The 20,718-nt window shown below is 44.2% G+C and overlaps 1 protein-coding gene across 3 annotated transcripts in view; it reads right to left on the reverse strand.

The window, feature by feature from the left end:
• Window positions 1-7,791: 7,791 nt before the first annotated feature.
• Window positions 7,792-20,718, reverse strand: part of LOC102729064 (prolow-density lipoprotein receptor-related protein 1-like) — a 39,843-nt gene continuing 26,916 nt past the window's right edge. For all 3 annotated transcript variants that reach the window (XM_081808415.1, XM_081808404.1, XM_081808425.1), the window contains 11 exons: window positions 20,138-20,356; window positions 19,563-19,746; window positions 18,181-18,382; window positions 17,931-18,095; window positions 17,551-17,751; window positions 16,004-16,553; window positions 15,461-15,586; window positions 14,254-14,364; window positions 12,719-12,955; window positions 10,135-10,612; window positions 7,792-8,702 (listed from right to left, as the gene is read on the reverse strand). In XM_081808415.1, coding sequence (XP_081664541.1) covers window positions 8,555-8,702; window positions 10,135-10,612; window positions 12,719-12,955; window positions 14,254-14,364; window positions 15,461-15,586; window positions 16,004-16,553; window positions 17,551-17,751; window positions 17,931-18,095; window positions 18,181-18,382; window positions 19,563-19,746; window positions 20,138-20,356 — 2,621 coding nt within the window. In that variant the 3' untranslated portion in view covers window positions 7,792-8,554. The remainder of the gene's footprint in view (window positions 8,703-10,134; window positions 10,613-12,718; window positions 12,956-14,253; window positions 14,365-15,460; window positions 15,587-16,003; window positions 16,554-17,550; window positions 17,752-17,930; window positions 18,096-18,180; window positions 18,383-19,562; window positions 19,747-20,137; window positions 20,357-20,718) is intronic.

The raw sequence follows: 20,718 nt of genomic DNA on the forward strand, positions 1-20,718 counted from the left end.
GACGATTAGGTCAGGTTGGGTTTGGTTTTGTCTGTAGAATTTAGTTTTCCTCCCCAGAGGGATGAGGATCCTCTTACGGAGTGACGGGCTTTTCATACTCGAAGCTGAAAGAGATCTAGAAAGGGCGCCTTTGCATCGTGTTGACACGGGGCGAAAAGTCAAAATCAGCAAAAAGAGGCTCAGAAACCATGTTAACACCTTGAAACAGTGTCCGGAAACGCCAGCGAACCTTATTACATCAATATAATGTTTTTTTCGTTGTATAATTTATTCTCCTGCAGGCTCTCAAGAGACCGATATACTGGCTCTGTTTGACTGAAGCTCTTAAAATAAACGTAGAGCCATGCAAACACCAGCAGCTTCTGTGGCTTTTGTGGAATAACTTGATTAACTCTTATTTACATTTCTTCAAGTATACACAGGATTTATCTTTATTACTTATTTTTGGTGTGAAAGTTGAGGTCACTGCCGTTTCTCTCCTAGAAGCCAGGTGGGATTGAACAGACTAAACTCTATACTGCTCTATTCCTTGGCTACCTCACACTGGACATAGAGGACCATAAATTAAATATTTGGTACAGAATGGAACCTGTAAATCACATTAGGTTAAAGAACATGGGCATATATCTCTTACTTATAAAGAAAAGCTGAACACAAGAGTTTCAGTACACACACAAAAGCTTTTTTGTCTCCAGTACAAACTGTGGGAGTTTACTCATCATTACTAACAATTCCCTGGCTGCCTGGGCACTGTTTCTGAAATCTGGCACTCAGATCTTTGCCCCTCTTTAGCATAAGATTACTAAAAGGAGCCAACGGGCCCCACTTAAATCCCTGATTGCTTTATTTTCAAGTTCGTGCTCTGTTTTCTGGGCAAAGCCAAGTCTATTGTTGAAAAAACTAGAAGCACCAGTTTCCAACATGAAGTGAGACTGGAGATCTTTTCCTCTTGTAAACAGTGGAGCCTACAATCACAGGTAGGCAGCTCTGTGTTCCAGAAGCGGACTAAATCTCAGGCAGGGCCCGCTCTAATTTCAAGGGGTTGGTTGATTTACGCGTGCCTTTCACTGAGTTGAATTTCATCTTTTAAAACCTACCATTGGCAGCCAATGCAGAGGTAGGAACGTTCAGTTCAGTAAGCACCGATAACAGAGAGCTATAGCAGAACCGACTAAAGAGCACACGCTACTCATTAGCAGTGGAAGGAATAGTACAGATACACTATTATTTTTACACCGGAATCACCCGTTTCTACCTTTTTGCGACCAAACCCTAAAGTGCAGACATATCACCCGGTGATCTCTTTCAAATGCAAATTCTCATTGAGTAGGTCTGCAGTGAGGCCTGAAACTGATTTCCTAGCCCACTCCCAGGAGGGAGCCAGAGCAGATGGTTCCTGGCCCCCACTTGGGGCTGCAAGACTTTCCTTGGGACGTGCCTCGCTCAAATTGCAACCCCGACTGGTGGCAGAGAATCAGACCTTTGAGAGCTTGCCGCCTCGATGAGCTAGGGCACTTGTTCCAGGGAACAGAGCCAGATGGAGAAAAGGCAACCCTGGTTTCTCAGTTAACACCTCCAAAGGCAGGGATAGGGGTCTGGGAAGTCAGGACCTAGCCAACAACAAACAAAGAGACTGAGTTCCTAGCAAGTACCGAATCTACTGAATCTTGTCTGCGTGATAATTCCAAATATTTCTCAGGGAGGCCTGGGTAAAAACAAAACTAGTGTTTTGTGTGTTTTTACTTTTCCTCCCTGCCCAATTATCCTCTTGTGGCTTATATTCAGAACACTCCGCCTCTGCTGATTAAGGATTTGGTTGTCAAGAATGAGAGCTCTGGGGCGCCTGGGTGGCTCAGTTGGTTAAACGACTGCCTTCGGCTCAGGTCATGATCCCAGGGTCCTGGGATCGAGTCCCACATCGGGCTCCCGGCTCAGCAGGAAGCCTGCTTCTCCCTCTCCCACTCCCCCTGCTTGTGTTCCTGCTCTTGCTGTCTCTGTCTCTGTCAAATAAATAAAATCTTTAAAAAAAAAAAAAAAAAAAAAGAATGAGAGCTCTGTTTTTGCCCTAGCAACAGAAACGAAACCAAAACTCCCTTAAAAAATGCAAACTGGTTTTTGCTATAAAAATACTCAAGACAGCATGGCAAGGCACTCCTGCGTCAGGCTGGGGTCTGTTTTGGGCACACGGGTCATTCTGTGCCCCAGCAGCACAGAGACACAATGACTTTGACACGCAAGACGCTGGACCAGGCGGGAGCCTCCGGAGCCTCTCTCGTGGGCATGAACTTACCCTAAACTGAATACCGACCGACTAGCCAGGCAACCTCCCCACAGGGAAGACACTGATGGGGAACAGCCCTGCCCCCTTGCACCATCACAACCTGTCGTTAATGATCCCAATCACATACAAAGTATGTGTCCCCAATTAATGGGCGAAGTCTTCTCAAGATTACTCAGACTGTGCCTGCAGGGACCGAGGAATGTGTGAAAGTAGGGCAGACTCCGCATTCACAGGGTTCCTGCTCTGCCTGTTGGCCAGTCTGGCTCTGATCTAGAAGCCCTCACTAAGGAGGGGTGACGTTCTTAGCACACAAGCTGTTGAACCTTTGCAGACCCTGGTAGGAGGTGCTGCCAGAGATGCTTCTCGACTCCTCTCCTCTTCACTGCATAAATCATCCAACCAGTAGGTGTGGGGACACCTGTCGTTTTGTCAGCACATTTGTGGACACCTTGGGAAGCCACCATTCCAGCTCTGCCTTTGGGGAACTTACACGCCCAAGCACAGCCTGAGAGCTATGTACAAGGAAAATGACGAGTAACAGACCAGGGACAAGGGCTGGAGGACAAAAGCGTGGTATTTTAGGAAAGGTGGTCAGGAAGGAGGAGATGCTTGAGCAGAGAGTGGAAAGAAGGGAGAGGGGCACATTGCAGGCCCAGAGAACAGTGATGGCGCAGAAGGCCTGGCACCAGCAGCATGTTTTGCTTCTCCTGGGCTCTAGAACTGGCTGCTAAGGACTGGAAGAGGCTAGCAGTGTCTTTGAGTGTGGCTGGGAAAATCTTGCCCTCTACCCTCTGTCAGGCTAAGAGCTTCTTGAGGAGGGAATGAAGTCTGGCACAAAGTCAGCCTTTTATAGCATGTTTTCGGAATCAAATATAAACAATGTGACTTGTGACTACCTCATGAGGAACATCCTATTCCGTCAACGTATAGACAGCCCACGGGGTGCGGTAGGCAGAGAAATGCAAATCTCCAGGTCTCATCACATCCCCAGAGTTGTGGATCTCGCCCCCATACCCACCCCATACGTTCAATCCCACCTTCTGAAAATGAAGGCCTGTCAATCATGTCTTTAAAAGCCTCGGGACCTTCCTTATGTGCCATCCACTCTCAGCTCAAGTGCCATTCATGGCTTGGCCAAGGCCTATGTGATCACCCCCCACACACCCTAAATGGCGACTTTCTCCCATAAGCTTCGAGGGGTCATATTGGAACATATCACTCCCGTGTTCAAGTGTGGCATTTTCTTGATGTACTTTCCTGTTTTACCTCTAGATTGAAGGTAAGGACGTGATGGTTTCTATGTATCTTTGTAGTCCCCAAATGGGTATTAACACTTGTTCAGGGCCCGTTAGAATTTTCTAAGTTAAAATTACCTCTAAAATCTGTTTCTGTACCCTAAGTGCCTCCTCGCCTTATACACAACTTGACTTGTACAGGGAGTCATTCGTGGCTGGAGGCCACGGGCCTACGGGGGTGGAGGTGCACTGACGCGGGGTGTGGGGGGAATGGGCCACAGGAGCAACTTTGTGAACTGGGCTATGATCGGCTGGCAAAGACCAGTCCAACGCAACTGGTACTAACACATCACAGAAGAGGTTTTCTCCATGTGAGGGGAACAAAATGAGAGACACCATCACGACTTCAAATAAAAACTTGTGTGAGGGGCCCGGGACAGGGAAAAAAACCAAACTTGCATGCAGTTCTCATCCAATCTTCCCAATGGCCTCCACGTACATTCCTCTCTTTCCTCACTGCGTGCAGCTAAATGACCCCCTCCAGCAAATCTCCATCGCACAGGGCTGAACCCAGGAAAACAAGGACCTTTGTCCGAATCAAGGAAACTACAGACAAGGCTTTTGGGGTGGAGGGCGTGGCGGGGGGGAAGGCTGACGAGGGGCTTGCTTCTCCAGTTTGGCGTGTGTTGAGGAGGGTTAAAACCCACGTTAAAGACAACTCCGCTGCCCTCTGGTCCCACCGGCCTGTCCAGCACCTCCTCCGACAGGCAAGTGGGTGCAGCCGAGCGCATAAACCTGCGTGAGGTCCAGGCGGGGACCAGCAGGTGCACTCACAGGTACCCAGCGCCTCTGCTCTTCACGCGACAAATGCCCCTGCCATGGCTCTCTCCAACCACCACCGGTGCCTCCCAAAGAGCTGCCACTCATCACAGGCCTGAGGGCCACTGCAATTTTAGAATTTGGGGGACAGAGGCTTTCTAATAGCGGAAGCCCTGCCCTTGTGGGATTTCAGTTTTCTCATCTGTACAAGTGGGAAGACGGGTTAGATGTGGTCACAGGGCCTTTCTAAATTTAATATCTTGGGCGCCTGGGTGGCTCAGTCATTAAGCGTCTGCCTTTGGCTCAGGTCATGATCCCCAGGGTCCTGGGATGGAGCCCCGCATCGGGCTCCCTGCTCAGCGCGAAGCCTGCTTCTCCCTCTCCTACTCCCCCTGCTTGTGTTCCCTCTCTCACTGTGTCTCTCGCTCTGTCAAATAAATAAATAAAATCTTTAAAAAAGAATAAATGTAATATCTTAAGAGTGAAGTTTAAGAATTAGATGAGGCTGAGAGGAGAGAAGTAAACGTGAACAGTGAAGGCTGAGGAAGCAGACTGATCTGTAAATATAGTAACTGATCTGATGGCAACAAACTCCGAGTTCTAGATCCTGGTTTCTCTGAATTTCACAAGCCTTCCAGCAGTTAAAATAGTAGCAATGTGGTGCATCTCTCCCATCATCAATGATCTCTCCCCCATCTGTTTCCTAAAACGAGTAAGTATCAAGAGTTTAACTGAATTGCTAGCTAGAAACCTAAAAGGTCAGGTTTTGCATAGGGCTCTTTGAACCTAAAGCATGAACCAATGAACTTTTCTATTTTTTTTTTTTTTAAGATTTTATTTATTTGACAGAGAGAGAGAGAGTGCAAGCAGGGGGAGCAGCAGAGAGAGAGGGAGAAGCAGACTCCCCGCTGAGCAGGGATCCCGATGTGGGGCTCGATCCCAGGACTCTGGGATCATGACCTGAGCCAAAGGCAGCGGCTTAACCAACTGAGCCACCCAGGTGCCCCCACCAATGAACTTTTCTAAAGCTCCTTGTCCCTCTAGAAGAAAACCCAGACCTACCACCAGGTTACAGATGTTGAGTTTCTATAAAGAAATTCAAATTTTACATCTGCTATGGGATTTACTGCTTCATCTATTTAGGTGGAGAGAAATTAAGAAATTAACACCTGATACTGAGATCATCACAAAAGAAGGTTCTTACAGTTAACATGCCTTTGCTCCAAACAGATAAGATTATGTAACTTACATATGAAAGCCAATTTTGGGGGCAGGGGTGCCTAGGGATTGTTAATCTTATGAATGGGTACTGCACATTTATACTTAAGACTTTCCAGTGAAAAGGACGTTCAGAGGTGTCTTGTAAATTCCTGAATTGGGGAAGCATAACAGGACGCATTAAACTAGATTCAAGTGGGATAATACTTAGGCACGCATTCACAGGAGACCAAGGCTAGGAAAAGACATAACTAAGCCAGGGTAGGAAGTAGAGGGAACGGGAGCCTACGTGACCCACGGATTTGGCTGTTCCCCCGAAGAGGAAATGGTGAATGTGTCTGGGGTCTAACCAGGAGGCGGGGCTTGCGGAGTAGAAGGTGGGGCGGGGCCTGCGGGAGCCCGGAAGTCGGAAGTCGGAAGTCGGGAGCTAGCCGGAACTCTAGCCTTGGAAGGCTGGTGGAGGCTTAGGGTGTGAAGGAGGTGAAGGTGACAGCTAACGTGTATCCGGACAAAGTGATAATGCTGCTGCACTGTCATTCGTGCATGTTTTCAAGCCAGACTCGCGTGTCTTTTTTACTCACTTTTCCACAGATGGAGGGAGAGCCTTGCCAAGGGCCAGCTTGGCCGGGAGATGGTTCTTGGGAGAGGTGGCAAGGGAAACCAAAGAGTCCCTCTGTGGCGGAGAGGGGTCTCAGGCGCTTTGGTGCTGAAAGGGTTTCTCTCAAACACAGCTAAGCGCGGGAGGAAGCTGAACTCCCGGTCGTGTGTCTCCCAGCCTCAGGAAGGGCGGAGCCGCCAGCATTTGTTTTTCCGGTCACATTTTTCTGTGCTTGGGAATTTTTATACTTGACTGCAAAGCACAGTCGATTTTATGTACCATACCGACAGTAATAAGCTTAGGATTTCTCTTTACGCCTGGTAGCCTACACAAACGCATTCTGCAAGAAACTATGAAGAGTCTAGAAAAAAATCCAAGCAAGAAAAGACTTCCAAGTCAAGTCGTGCTTACAATTTGGACTTAGGTTCTCAGCCTCTGGTCCCATGCACTAAGCAGTGCACAGGCATTTTTGTATTTTCAAGCAGTGATCCATTGGCTTGATGTAGGTTCTGTTGATCCCTTGTTATCATTGGGGAAACAGTTTCATGATTAAGTGATTTGCCCAAGGTTGCTATTGAATTTTAGACAACACTCCTGTCACCCATGTCCCATCACAAATTCAGTGCCCTTGATTCCTTACCTAAGAGTATGAAATAAGATGTCATCTGGAGGGTCAAAGGGAGTCTGGGATCTAAGTAGCATCTGCGTGTTTCCCCAGCAGGCAAGAGCTCATGAAGATGAACCCCAGTCCATACCTGCAACGCTATGTTGAGGCTCCCAGTGTCTACCCACTTGACTTCAAGTCTTAAACAAATCACTTGTCTGAGTTTCTAGATCAGTAAAGTGGATTCACCTGTACAGTTGATCCTTGGGCAGACAGGGGTTGGGGCACCGACCCACTGCAGTAGAAAATCCACATATAACTTGACTCCCCCAAAACTTAACAGCCTACTGTTGACCAGAAGCCTTACCCATAACAGTCGATTAACACATATTTTGTATATGTATTATATACTATATTCTGACAATAAAGTAAGCTAGAGAAAAGAAAATATTACTAAGAAAATCACGAGAAAATACACTCACAGTATCGTACGTACTGACTGAAACAACCTGCACATACGTGGACCCATGCAGTTCAAACCTGTGTTGTTCAAGGTCAACTGTACTTAGTTTTAGAATCAAATGAGAGTGTAAGAAAAACTGTTTTTATAAAGTTCCAACAAAAGCGACTACTAACTGTAATAAAACGTATCTAGAGGGAGTGATAAAAAACTAATACTTGAACACTGGCTACACTGCAGAAACTTGACCTTTACCTGAGAGGTAAAGGTTTAAGAGAGATCATTCCCTTCTGTAAGATGAAGAAGCCGGTTCACAGCAATTAAGTACACCTCAAAGTTAGCGACAGAGCCAAGATTCAAATCCAGAACCTCTGACTAGCACTGGGCCAGGCACGCTGGGATTCGACAGTTTCTGCAGGTGAACCCTAACCTAAATCACACGGAGCCTGTGCTGAAATGGGACCCCGCCTGTGACTATTCAGTCACCCGGATGACCTCCTCCAATTTAAAAAGCAGTTATTTTAATAAGTTACCATTTCAGCACATAGTTACAGACGTTAAAACAGTACACAGTGCAACGTCTAAACAATTTTTATTGAGATGTTTCAGCTCCTTTTTTATCAGGTTAGTCACTTTGTAAAGTTAACAATTACTGTAGGAAAAGAGACTTGAAGTTAGAGAATATGCACTACGATAGTTTTTTTGGCTTTGTTTTGTTTTTAAAGATTTTATTTTTAAGTAATTTCTATACACAACATGGGGCATGAGCTCACAAACTCTAGATCAAGAGTCACATGCTCCACTGACTGAGCCAGCCAGGCGCCCCTTAATATATATATATATATATTTTTTAAATTCTTATTTATTGATTTATTTTTTAAAAATAAGCTCTATGCCCAATGTGGGGCTTGAACTCATGACCCTGAGATCAGGAGTCACATGCTCTACTGACTGAGCCAGTCAGATGCCCCCGAATACACACTACATTAAAACAAAGCAAAACACAGAGGTGGTTGAGTGATGGAGAGGTTAGGAGAGATCACAGGGGGACATAATTTTAGGGGTAACTCCAACTAACCCTAATAACATCCCACCCCACCATAGGACTGAGCCCCTTGTGGAAGTTCATCAACAGCTGAATGTCTTGATTACTATTTCATGTGCATTTCACTTTGGTTTGAACTAGAGATTGAACAGAGTCTAAAGATAAACAAGTTACTGAACATTCATTTGATACACATAATAGCATCATTCACCCATTACAAAAAGCTCTGTAAGTTAACACTGCCTACTTTCAACCAGCTGGGATTTTTCAGAAGGGGCATTCTTTAGCTGTGTCTCACAATCTGTTTTCCTCAAAGACACTTCCCAGGCATACCTGCTCATCATAGGCTTCGTTGACAAAAGTCTCACTATTCATTAGATTCTCCTCTTCTTGGCCATTTTCTTTATGGCGGGTCGAATTTTTTGATGCTGCTGCACTATTTCTAAGAATCAAAGAAACAGAGTCAAAAAGAGTTGTTCCAAAAAAAAAAAAAAAAAAGAGTTGTTTCTTGAGGTTGAAGCTGGGATGGGTGGATGGTTGGAAAGGGCCAGCTCAACCCCTATCAAAGGCTATTGTTATGGGAATTATGTTCTGTCTTTTGAATGAATCAAATGACCTAGAACGGGTGATACTTGAGTCAATTATGATTTGTTACTAGGCATTCACTTAACTTCCAAAATAATCCATCTTCTCAACTGGGGGACTCTACTAATTGGGGTCAAGCAGAACAGAATCCAAGGACAAGTTAGTGGCGACTGGATGCAGGTGAGCTAAGAAACCAGATTAATGTGGTAGAAAGACCTGAGGTGACCATCAAAACCCCATGGGTGGCATTTCAGTCCGTCTTAACATTAGTAATCTATTAACCAGGGTTACCTTGGCCAAAGATACACCATTTCTCCTCGCCTTTTTCTTCAGTCTGTGAGTGCTGGACAGAGCTGTCTCTCTATTTCTTGATACATAGGCTGCTTAATGTCCCTTCTCAGCATATGAGTGGACCCTAACCAGCATGTGTAACCTAATCAGTGTCTTCCGTTACTATAATTTCTTATACTAAAACCACTTTTGTCATCATTCCTACTCTAAGCCAGCATTTTGTTATTCTTGTTTGTTTCTTTAATCTCTCTTGCTCTCGGGCAAAACTTAATGTGTTTGCTTTAAATCTTTCCCGAGTTCATTTCACCTCCTGCTATGGGCTGAGTTGTATCCCCTCCAAATTAGTATGTTGAAGGCCTACTCTCGAGTACCTCAGAGTGTAACCCTTTTTTGGAGATAGAGTCTTTAAAGAGGTAATTATGTTAAAATGAGTTCATCAGTTTGGGCCCTAATCCAATATGACTGGTGTCCTTATAAGAAGAGATTAGGACACAGGCATGTACAGAGGAAGACCATGTGAAGACACAGGGAGAAGTCTGCATCTATAATTCAAGGAGAAACCAATCCCACAGACACACCGATCTCAGACTCCCAGCAACCAGAACGAAGAAAATAAATCCGTTGTTTAAGAAACCCAGTCTGTGGTGTTCGTTATAGCAGCCCCGGCAAACTAACCCATCTCTGAATTTTTTTCTCCAGTCACCGGCACGAACTCTGCCTCGTTGGTAAAGAATCCCATCACTTCATCCCTGCGATTGAGCCACTGACTGCTGCTGGGGCAGATTTTACCTGCACGAAGGCCTCCTATCCCTTACAATAGCATTTGTCCCGGGGCTCAAAGAGGTGGCCTCTGTTGTCTCTCCGGGTCATCTGCTCCATCCCCTAAATCTTTCCTCAGAGGACAGGTTCTTAGGGGAAGAGTCATACCTCTAACCCCACTAATCCTATAAGCCTTCTTTGAAATGAACTCTCCCATGAGGACATTAAGAGCTGCTCACCTTTTTAATTTGTGTTCCCTTCTGAAACAGACAAATGCTCCCAGAGCGACTAGCACAACTGGTAAGACAATGGTTAAGCTGAGGGCGATGTAGCCAGGGGCAGGTCCACGAGCTGGCTCTTCACAGAACTCCCCGCCATATTCCATCGGACAGCGGCACTTCCTCAGCTCGCCTACCATTGTGCAGATTCCCCTCCCATTACAGAAATCCGTGCTACAGGGCAGATGTTTTGCCCTCTGTGAGTCCTTGGGCTGCACAAGCTCGCCTTTTTCCTTGGTTTCTGGGGTCTTGCTTTCTCTAGCAGGAATTGGAGGGATTAATGTTTTTCTGACAGGATAACTCATCCCTTCTGGACCCGGATATCTAGCCTTGGTGGACTTGGTAGCTTGGAGAGGTAGGGCAGCTTTTGGAGTCGACCTTTTTCCAGCCTCTGCATTTTTAGATGTTGGTGTTGAATGGGTTTTATCTGGATAGGTACCTACAGAAACAGGTATGAGTGTGGATATATACACATAGTTGTCAGTTAAAAAGGATTTCAGAAGAACAAGAACTCTAGAAGACTTAACCAGATAAGTTTGAATTTATGAAATCATCAAATCATTACCATTACCTTTTGGCCAACCAAAAAGCTATTAAAAACATATTTTAAAAAACTGCATATCCTAAGGCACTTAAAATGTTTGGTTTCGGGACCAGTCTATCATACCACTCTATTTTTAAATGATGGTATGCCCAGTTTTAGCCATGGCAGATTCCCTCAGCTACAATAATATTTTCTTCTATAAAGCATAGTATGGTAGGTCTAAGTGGTAAATATCTAGAAAGATTTTTAAGATGTATGTTTATCTGTAAATTTTTTTTTTTTTTAGTCCAAGTAAACTGTTGGTTTCACGAGATCTATAAGCTGCAAATCTTGGACCAGATTTGGTGGCCGTAATGGGCAGGAGGGAGTAGGCAACAGGATGCTTCTAACCAACAATCTGAAAGTTAGGTTTGCGTGTAAGACCCTATCTCCCATCATTGTTGGCATAAGCATCGTTCCATACGAAAATACCAAAGACCAGACTACGGGGAGGGAAGGCAGCAGTGTTACCAGTAAAACCACCCGCTGCCTCTGCCTCAAGCTGGTGTTACAGGAGCGTTTCCACTCCTGGGCAGTTTGGTGTCCTTGACAGTTGGGTATATACAGAGGAAGGCAGTCTAGCTTTATATGCTCAGTACCATCCCCCCCGAAAAAGTTTCATGTACAAGTCAGCGTGAAATACTTATTGAGGAGTAGAGCCAACTCCTGGTCATCAGGATGGGAGAGGACGTGAGGGTGGGTTAGGCTTCCGGTTTAGTTCTAAACTAAAACCAGATGGGGACGGCGATCCATTTCTCACTCACTGACCAGCCTCCTAGAGTCACTATAACATGGGGCTTCTGAGAAAACCACCCTCATTCACGAGAATCAACTCTGGGAATCGAAATCTATTAACTTTTGTATTTAAGATGAAGTCATTAGGGGGAACAACTTGTATTCCAACTCCTCAGCTTTGAGGAAGATGAGGATTTAAGTTGAGAAGTCGGTAAGCACTCTTCACTGTAAGATTCCTTTTCCAGTTTGTTTCCTTACTAGTTATGACAAGTCTCGGGGCTGAGCCCACGGTTTCTTCAATTCCATGGCTTACATGACTTGGCTACCGCTGGAGTAGTGTAGAATTTGAGGATAGTGACTACCAGAGAACTGGATATCACAGTTGCTCAGCTGACTGGCCATGACAACACCCCTCCATGAAGGCGGTATCCGGCAGCAGCATTTCTGTAACAACCATCTACTAGCCAGCATTTAGGAAGTCACTTGACAGTGGTATGTGCTAATATGGCAGTTTTATTCACACTCTCTTGTATTCCGTAACTCTTTGAGTTAGAAAGTGCCATTTCTTTTTTTTTTTTTTTTTAAGATTTTATTTATTTACTTGACAGAGAGAGATAGCGAGAGCAGGAACACAAGCAGAGGGACTGGGAGAGGGAGAAGCAGGCTCCCCGCGGAGCAGGGAGCCCGACGTGGGGCTCGATCCCAGGACCCTGGGATCATGACCTGAGCCGAAGGCAGATGCTTAACGACGGAGCCACCCAAGGCGCCCCTAGAAAGTGCTATTTCCATATTATAAAGGGGGAACCGAACCAAGACAGGTCAACTCATTTACCCCACCCCCTCCCCCTGGGCTATGCTCACTATGTGATCAATTTAAATGGACAGAATCAAATCTAGTTAAATAAGTGCTACTTCAGACAACATACAAACTGTTGAGCCCTTTGGAGCTATCATATTGCCCATTCTAAAACTGAATCAGAGAGCACATTAGCTTTCCAGAAGGCGTCCATGTAATCAATAGCCAATTGCCCATAGTTAGAAGTTTTATGTTGTTCAGTTTAAAAATGCCAGTAATAAAAGGCAATGATTAAGAGGATAAAAGCTTCAGGAATATTATATAACTAGATATTAAGAATTAGATTGAGATATTAAGAATTATTTCATTAAATATTCAAAGTATGTCATATATGGTGATGAACAGTGGGCTCCTAGATAGGAATTACTCACAGCTCAGCTCATCAGATCCATCCGGACAGTCAGCATGACCATCACAAACTTGCTCCATGGAAATGCACTTCTGACCATCCTTACAGGACTGGGACGGCTCAGAGCATGGGACAGCTTCAACACATTTGCTTATGTTAGCCAAGTAGTGCCCACTGGGACATTTACAAGTCACTCCTTCAGGGTTGGGTAAACACATATGGCGGCAGCCTCCATTGTCTTTTGAGCAGCTGTTACTACCTGTGGATCGACCCCCAAAAAACCCATTGATTTAGATGGTTTCAGAAGGGTCTTTTGCAGATGTTCTATAAATACGCTATCAGAGTTACAGGACCCAAATGTTTTTTCCAGAGTGGATAGCTTTTCAGTATAACTCCTTTTGGTCAACAAGGTACCAAGTGATCGGTGATTCTTCTTCATGGGTAAGGATGGCTTTAGAAGGCTGGGAGTTCAAACAAGGGACCAGCTTAATAAAAATTGAGCTGAACTCTGGCCCATCCAAGACCCCATTGTGAGTTCTCCTTTCCCCTCATACCAAGCACCCAACATCAAAACTAGAAGGGTCTTAGAAATAAAACTCTCTTTAGATGAAAACATGAAGGCTGTGGTGTCTATTATCCCTAAGAATCTGAGTAGTAAGTCAGCCATTTATAGCTGACCGTGGCTCTGCAAGGCTCAGATCTTTAACTTCTAGTAAGGTCTTATTTTGAGATATTCCAGAAATTGTGGAATAGGTATGTATACAGCGCAGATAAAACGGACCTCAAGAGTGGCAAGGACCCTCCTTCTGCCTCTCAGAACTAAGCCACAGATTATCATCACTTGGATGATTAATCACACTGAAGAAGGTTCTCTCCGAAAAGCCAAGACTTCAGAAATTTAAGCATGACTAACACTAGTTTACAAAGTTTAGCTTTCCAAAACAAAGAAATGGAGCAGCATTCACTTAAGACCAATATACTCTACATGGCCGTTAAGACCAATATACTCAACATCCATGGTAGTGGTAGATGTGGTTAACATTTGAGCTCACATTGTTCGTGTTCATCTCGACTAGGAAAAGACTGTATATTATTACTTTAACTAAGCCCATCATCACTCTACTCAAACATTGGAGAAAAACATCTGAGTACCCCCAAGTTGGTATTTCAAGGATTAGTTAACATCACAAGTAGATACAAGTGACAATAAGTAGAATAAAGACTAGTTCCACTGCAGAGCTGAGAGGCAATTTCAATTATACCACAGATGAATTCCATCTACAATAGAACTTAAAATTATACCAGACTCCAGCCCCAAATATTTACCACTGTTTTGTCTCCTAGAAAAGTAACAGGACTCATTACATACCAGAACTATACTATATATAACTGCATAAAGACAAGAGAGTTATGCAGATCTGTAAGAACTTGCCAGAGAAATAATTTAGTGGGAAATACAAAGCCATTTCAAGGAGATATTGCAGGAGACAGAGGATCCCCTTCACGGGGAAATTCAGCAGGCTTCAGTGTTGTTGTAATCATTGCAAAGTTGCTTACCCTGTTGACGAAGTTTACTATAAACTTTTAAATCCACAATCTTCTGGTCTATTTGGAACCACTGGTTTTCTGAAAGTTCTGCCTTGCTGTACCAAACTTTAGTGATCTGGGCTGAAACAAAAGCCAGTGAACAATCATGAAGAAAAGCAAATTTTAAATACTTTTAAGAAAAGCAAATTTTAATTTTAAGACAACTTCCTGTGCAAAGAAAATTGCTCACTATGAAAACCGTCACCCATCTGCAGAAACTCCAGTTGAATAACAAGGGTTTTACAGAAGAGAAATGTGTTTTTCTAAATTTTTTTTTCTGGGAAGAAATTTCAAGACAAAGAAAACTAGTTCTATGCCTTCCTCTAAAATAAAGTGTAAGTTATGTTGAGCATTCATATACATCCATATATACAAAGATAGATAATTAGGACATGAGACACCTAAATGTAGTCCATGCAAATGATAGGTAATGATTTTAAACATTGTTCTAGAACATATATGAAAATGGCTTTCTGCAATAAGTGTCACCAGTGGATTTTAAAACAGTTAGCAAAGGTCTCACCACATACCTAATAAATTAGCACCTCTGGGGGTAGGATCTCACAACTTGTTTTTGCAATTGTGCCCAACTGGTCAATGGACCAGCGTTTGGAAATATTAAAGAGAGAGATTTTAAATAGCATTTTCCAGTTTCACCAAATCTAGACTCTAGCCAGAAACAACATACTAGAACACTGCTGTTTAGGCAAATCTCTTTAAATACTAGTAATACCCTGCAAGTATAGAATATTCTGTAGTTCACCTAGTACTTTTATATGTACTGAGTCAAGTGAGACAGGTACTGTCCTCATTTTACAGGTAAGCTGTTATAGCTACTAACTGACAGTGCAGTTACACTACCTGGTTCCAATTCCTGGCCCAGTTCTCTCGGTACCACATCACAATGTCTAAAGAAGAGCACCTCAGATGAAAGCCAGAAATCTCAGGCAGAACAGGATTAAGCATCTTCATAGATAAAGAACGACCAAATAAGTCAAAGCTTCCCCAAGTCATAGAATCCCTGTTACACATACATGTTAGATTAGGGAAGTTGCTTAATTATTCTTCCAGAAGAAAGACCTTGCCAAAGATCAGTGCTAGGCATTAGCAGATTCGCTTTAGAGACCCAAGAGTAAATTCAGATCACAAAGACAATCAGACGTTGAATAAGACCTACCATCGTCAATTGTCATCCAGAACATCATGCCTTGGCCAAATGTAAAGAGGGTAAGGCCCTCAATTCCTCTGCGGTCCACTCTGTATCTAGAGCCATCTTGTTGAATACTCTCTATGAGTCCTCTCCCTGGAAAGAGAGGCTCAGTTAATTTCACTTAGCCTGCACAGCTCCACTCTATCCTACAGCTCTTTGCATCTTGTCTTGCCTCCCCTCCAGGAGGACATTGTCTACCATGTGTTTTCTGAAGGACAGTTCTTCATTCACTCTACTCTAGCAGTGATACACCAAAGATTTGTTCATGCACATTTGTTAAGTTCTCGATTTTATTCCTTCACAAAGGGACACCTATATGATTCTTCGGGCTATTACATTCTACTCAGAATGGGGAATCACTGGGTTTGTTTGGAAGGTGGTGTAGAATATGCAAACTCAGAGCTAAAAGCTGTTTGAAGTCATGGCTGAAGACCAGAAAGCAGAACGTCACTACTTCACTCTGGTCAAAGTCCTTCAGACTCACGGTTAGGGTGTGTTATAACTGCTTACCAGTATCAGCCCAGTAAACTCGGGTTCCTGAATCCGAAAAGGTCAGGCCCTCAGGGACCTGGGATTTCTGCCACAGCACCTTCCTCCTGCTGCCGTCCATGGAGGCACATTCAATGCTGGACCCACGCCTACCATCATCCTGGGCACCCAGGTCCACAAAGCACATGACTGCAGAGGGTGGGTGCAGCGCAACAGAGGTTGGGTGGTAGAGATTTTCACTGACCAGGACAGTGGGATACTGGCCTTTTGAGGAAGCTACCTTGATGTGAGGATTCTCACTGTCAATCCAATATATGTTTCCACTCAACCAGTCCACAGCAAGGTCGATCACTGTTCCCTCCACAGATATGATTTTCCTCCAAGAGAGTTTTCCAGATTCTTTGAGCCTCAGTAGCCTGATATCACCATTATCCAACTCTGAAAGGTAGAGAGCCTTTTCCTGGACTATGTAGTCCAAGGATGCAAGCTGTTTCACATTGGTAAAGGGAAGTATCCTATGTTCGGGTAAAGTTGGTTGTCCTAGTAAAGCTTCTAGATTTTTCAGATAAATCTATGGGGAAAAAAATTAGGTGGATGGCACCAGCTGAATCTAGTGTAATTCTTCATCTTAATTTTGCATTAATGTGACAATATTTAGAATATATGAAAACCTGAATTTATCATCTAAAAAGAGATAGCCATTATTTCTCTCCCTTCCTGGAGTTTTAAGCACCCAAAAGTCCTTGAATCCACATGTTTCAAAGATTGACTCCTTTGTTAAATGCCCTCCCCTTTCTTTTGTAAGTGTTTAAGCTATCATTGACATAATAACATTTGTCTAAGTTTAAGGTGTACAATGTGTTGTTTGGCTACATTTATATATGAAAGGCCCTCGCCTTTAAATGAAACTCTACTAGTAGTATCTTACTGAAACTGAAGTCAATCCTCCAACCCCAACATTTGTCATTTTAAAGTGCCCAAGTTGATAAGTCCTCTATATAGTAGAAGTTAGAAGTGACTTGTTTGTTGGTATCTCCTATGACTTAAGAAAAGCTCCCTCATAAAATGTACTTCCCCCTCACCAGGCTAGAACCCAGCTGAGTTGCTTGGATTTAGAACTACTCTATATCATCAGTGAGATGCTTGGACAACTACACTAGATGAACCATATCTCAGATCCCTAACCTAGCTCTGGCATACTAGTTCTCAAGGAGTCTTTAGCACATAGCCCCTTTATTTTGGTCACGATAGCTCCCAGCACACAGTAAATACTAAAATTTAAGTTGTTTTTGAAGAATATTCCGGGGGAGGGGGGGCGGGGGGGGGGAGCGCCTGGCTGGCTTGATCAGTAGAGCATGCAATTCTTGATCTTAGGGTTGTGAGTTTGAGACTGACGTTGGGTGTGGTGATTACATTAAAAGGATTAATTAAAAAATTTAAAAAAAAAGACTACTCCAAGGGCCAGGGCCCTTACTATATATCACTGTGCCTGGAGAATTCTAATTACTCAGTTCTGAAACAGACCACAGCCCAGGCACAGACATGTGAGTAAGGCTACGGAACAGTACCTGCATGATAACTGTGGGCAACATGAGGAACAGAAATGCAGACTCCTCGAGCGGAACACAGGTGATGCCGTCATCCGCCAGCAGGAGTCCCACTGGGCAATGACAGCTCCCCTTGGATCGCGGGCTCAGAAGGCACAAGTGAGAACAGCCAGCATCCAGACAAGGATTTGGAGACTTGGGCTGGAGCACTTCGTGCATTATCTGCAAGAGAGTAGCTGGATGTCACTATGCATTCCTGAATCCTTACAAACAGCAAATGAATAAATCTTGCTTTTTAATCATGATGGAAGGAGGTCAGCTACAGTTTGTACTTGGGAAGCTCATACACGTAGCCTTTTCCGGGAGAATTAGGGGGATATTTTGAAGAGTACACGGTAGACCTTGAGTCCATGAGGCTGTTGGGAACGCTTGATGAGGACAGCTCTGTTCTTGCCTGTGGTCTTCTTCATGCGCTGTACCGTTTGCGTCTTCATCTCAGACCAGAAGACTTCATCTTCGAACACAGCGACTGAAAAGGGGCGCTTGATTTGCGTTAGCTGCAACATCTAAAATGGGGATGATGAGGTTTCTGGGATGAGTTTGTACAAGGCATAAGACATCACACACAGCCTAATACCAAGGAATACTTACACGAACACCAGTACCATCCAGATTAGCAGAGCCAATACAGTGAAATTTGTCATCAGACCAGAATATCTTCCAGCTCAACCGGTCGAGAGCTAGGCTGGTTGGCCAGCCAAGACCTTGACTGACAAGGATTTTTCTGCTGCTACCATCCATCCCAGCTTGTTCTATTTGAGGTTCTCCTCCGATTTCAGACCAGTACATTAACCTGTGCGGATAAAAGTCAGCTTTAAAGTATTACCTCACAGACAATATCGATTCATCCCTTAAACCACTGATTTCTAACCCAATTATTTTTTCCTCAAACTTGGTCTATTCCTTAAGTGAAACTGTGAAGTAAAAGAGAGTTTCCCTTGAAATCTTATGATGCTTGTTTAGTCATCACTTGGGAATAAAATATCATGACAGTTATAAGCAGCCAAGGAATACAGTAGTTCCTGGGCCTGGAAAATAGCCAGGGAACCTGCCAGTCTCTCCTGGCCTAGAGAGAGCAGGCTGGTTCTATGGGAAGATGTGCACCTCGGACCTTAATACTGGTCACAGCCAAGGCCATTAGATGCCTCAGAAACTACTGTCAATTTTCTGAGGACCATGGTAACAGATTCCTGATTGTAGGCATTGAAAAGGTGAGAAAAGCAGATAGAGCGTACCCAATCTGGGTCACCTTTCGGTCCTAAGTTTTGCTCCATCTTGTTCTTACATTTGACACACACATGGCCACGCCAATGAGGGCTTGGCTCTGACAGCTAGGAAATGTTGTCTCTAAGTTCCTGGCCTTTTCCAAAGAGAAAGGATTCTGGATCAAGAACCTAGATTCAACCACAACACACAATTATTTCCGCCACTACTACCAAGCACATTAGTGTAAATTAAACACTACGCTGGGGCGCCTGGGTGGTTCAGTCAGTTAAGCATCCGACTCTTGATTTCAGCTCAGGTCATGATCTCACGGTCCTGGGATCAAGCCAGGCGTCGGGCTCTGCACTCTGTGGGGAGCCTGCTTGAGGATTCTCTCTTTGCCCCTCCCCCTGCTTGCACTTTCTCTCTCTCTCTCAAATAAATAAATCTTAAAAAAAAATAAATCCTATCCCTAGTTCCATTCTCCTTCCTCCTGCCATTTAAAGCCACAAAAAAATATACCTCTGAATGGAGAATTATTTTCACAGAAGAAAGTACAGGTGGGCCACCAAGTGAGAACACCTACATCTCACCTCACTGAAATAAAGAACTTTTATCAGAAGCTTTTAAGATTACTATATGTATGGTTGACCCACATCACCGTAAGATTTTAAAGTCAAGTCAGATAGGTTTTTTTTACTCATTCTGTGTTGAGGGAACACAACCAAAATAGCACCAGACTTGACTGGCATTTTGACCCCCAGACTCACCCATTTAGGGGATCTAAAGCCAAAGACCGCGGTTGAGTCAAGTCATCATCTAGGACAATCGTGTGCTCAGATTTTCCTCTCCACACAGCGGTCAGCTGAACTGCCAAAATCTGGCCAGCTGTCCCATCCACCCAGTAGAGGTTCCTCCCAATCCAGTCGACCGCTATACAGTCTGACTTTATCCCTGAAGAGAGAGCGGAAACCATTCACCACATGGATCTAGGTTACATTACGGCTTTTACTAGGTTTCAGCTCATAGGCGTCTGACTTGAATACCATGTTAATTCATTTTACAACTGTATACGCATCTCCATCAGAGCAATCTTTAAGTTCCTCCAAGGTTCTATTTGTGGAGGAAGATGACCATTAGAAATAACGGCCACTGGCTGACAGTTTGGCTGACTCGCGTGGTCTACGGAGGTAACAATGCAGCTTTCCATTTCTAGCCCACTAGCAGGCCTTGGTCCCCTTTAGTTAAGAAGATTTCACTGAATCAATGTTTAGAATGTTAATGGCCATTTTTCATGTTATGCGTCATTCATGAGGGCAGGATGAAGCCCACACAGGGGACATACCCTTCACCACGGTCCCTTTCTTCTTTGTGTCCATACTTATCCACTTAATGCTTTCTGCATCGAGATCAGTCCAGAAGACTTTCTGCCCCACTAAGTCATAGTCAATAGAGAAAATCATCACGTTCTTGTCTACAGTTGCCAGAATGTCTTCCTTCAAGCTCCTCAAGCCATAGAGGAGGAGGTTGAACTGAAGCGCCACCAGCAAGATTGGTTCAGTACCTGCCAGATAAGAACTGTGTTCAGCATGTGGCCTTACGGAGCCTGAACGTTGAACTGAGCCCTGGCTAAGGAGTAAGAGAACAAAGTAGTCTTTGCCTTCTCACTGCCAGGCCTGGGACACCAGCCGGCTGGTGCTTCTCCCCTCGATGTGATGCTTGTGCTAATACCCACAGTTTAAAGATACTTAGAATCAAGGCATGAGTAGCATAAATTGGAAAAAAAAAACAAAAAACAAAAACCTTTTCTAACTAAGTATGTAAGCCTAGGCGGGCTGGAAAGAAGGGCTTATCAAGACTTCTGACATTTATTCTAACTTGAGGTAAGGCTGACCTGTGGCTACAGGGACCAGAGTCGTTGTTCTG

The sequence above is a fragment of the Leptonychotes weddellii genome, chromosome 2 (genome assembly GCF_054177405.1).
Source record: "Leptonychotes weddellii isolate Sample4059 chromosome 2, ASM5417740v2, whole genome shotgun sequence".
NCBI lineage: Eukaryota > Metazoa > Chordata > Mammalia > Carnivora > Phocidae > Leptonychotes > Leptonychotes weddellii.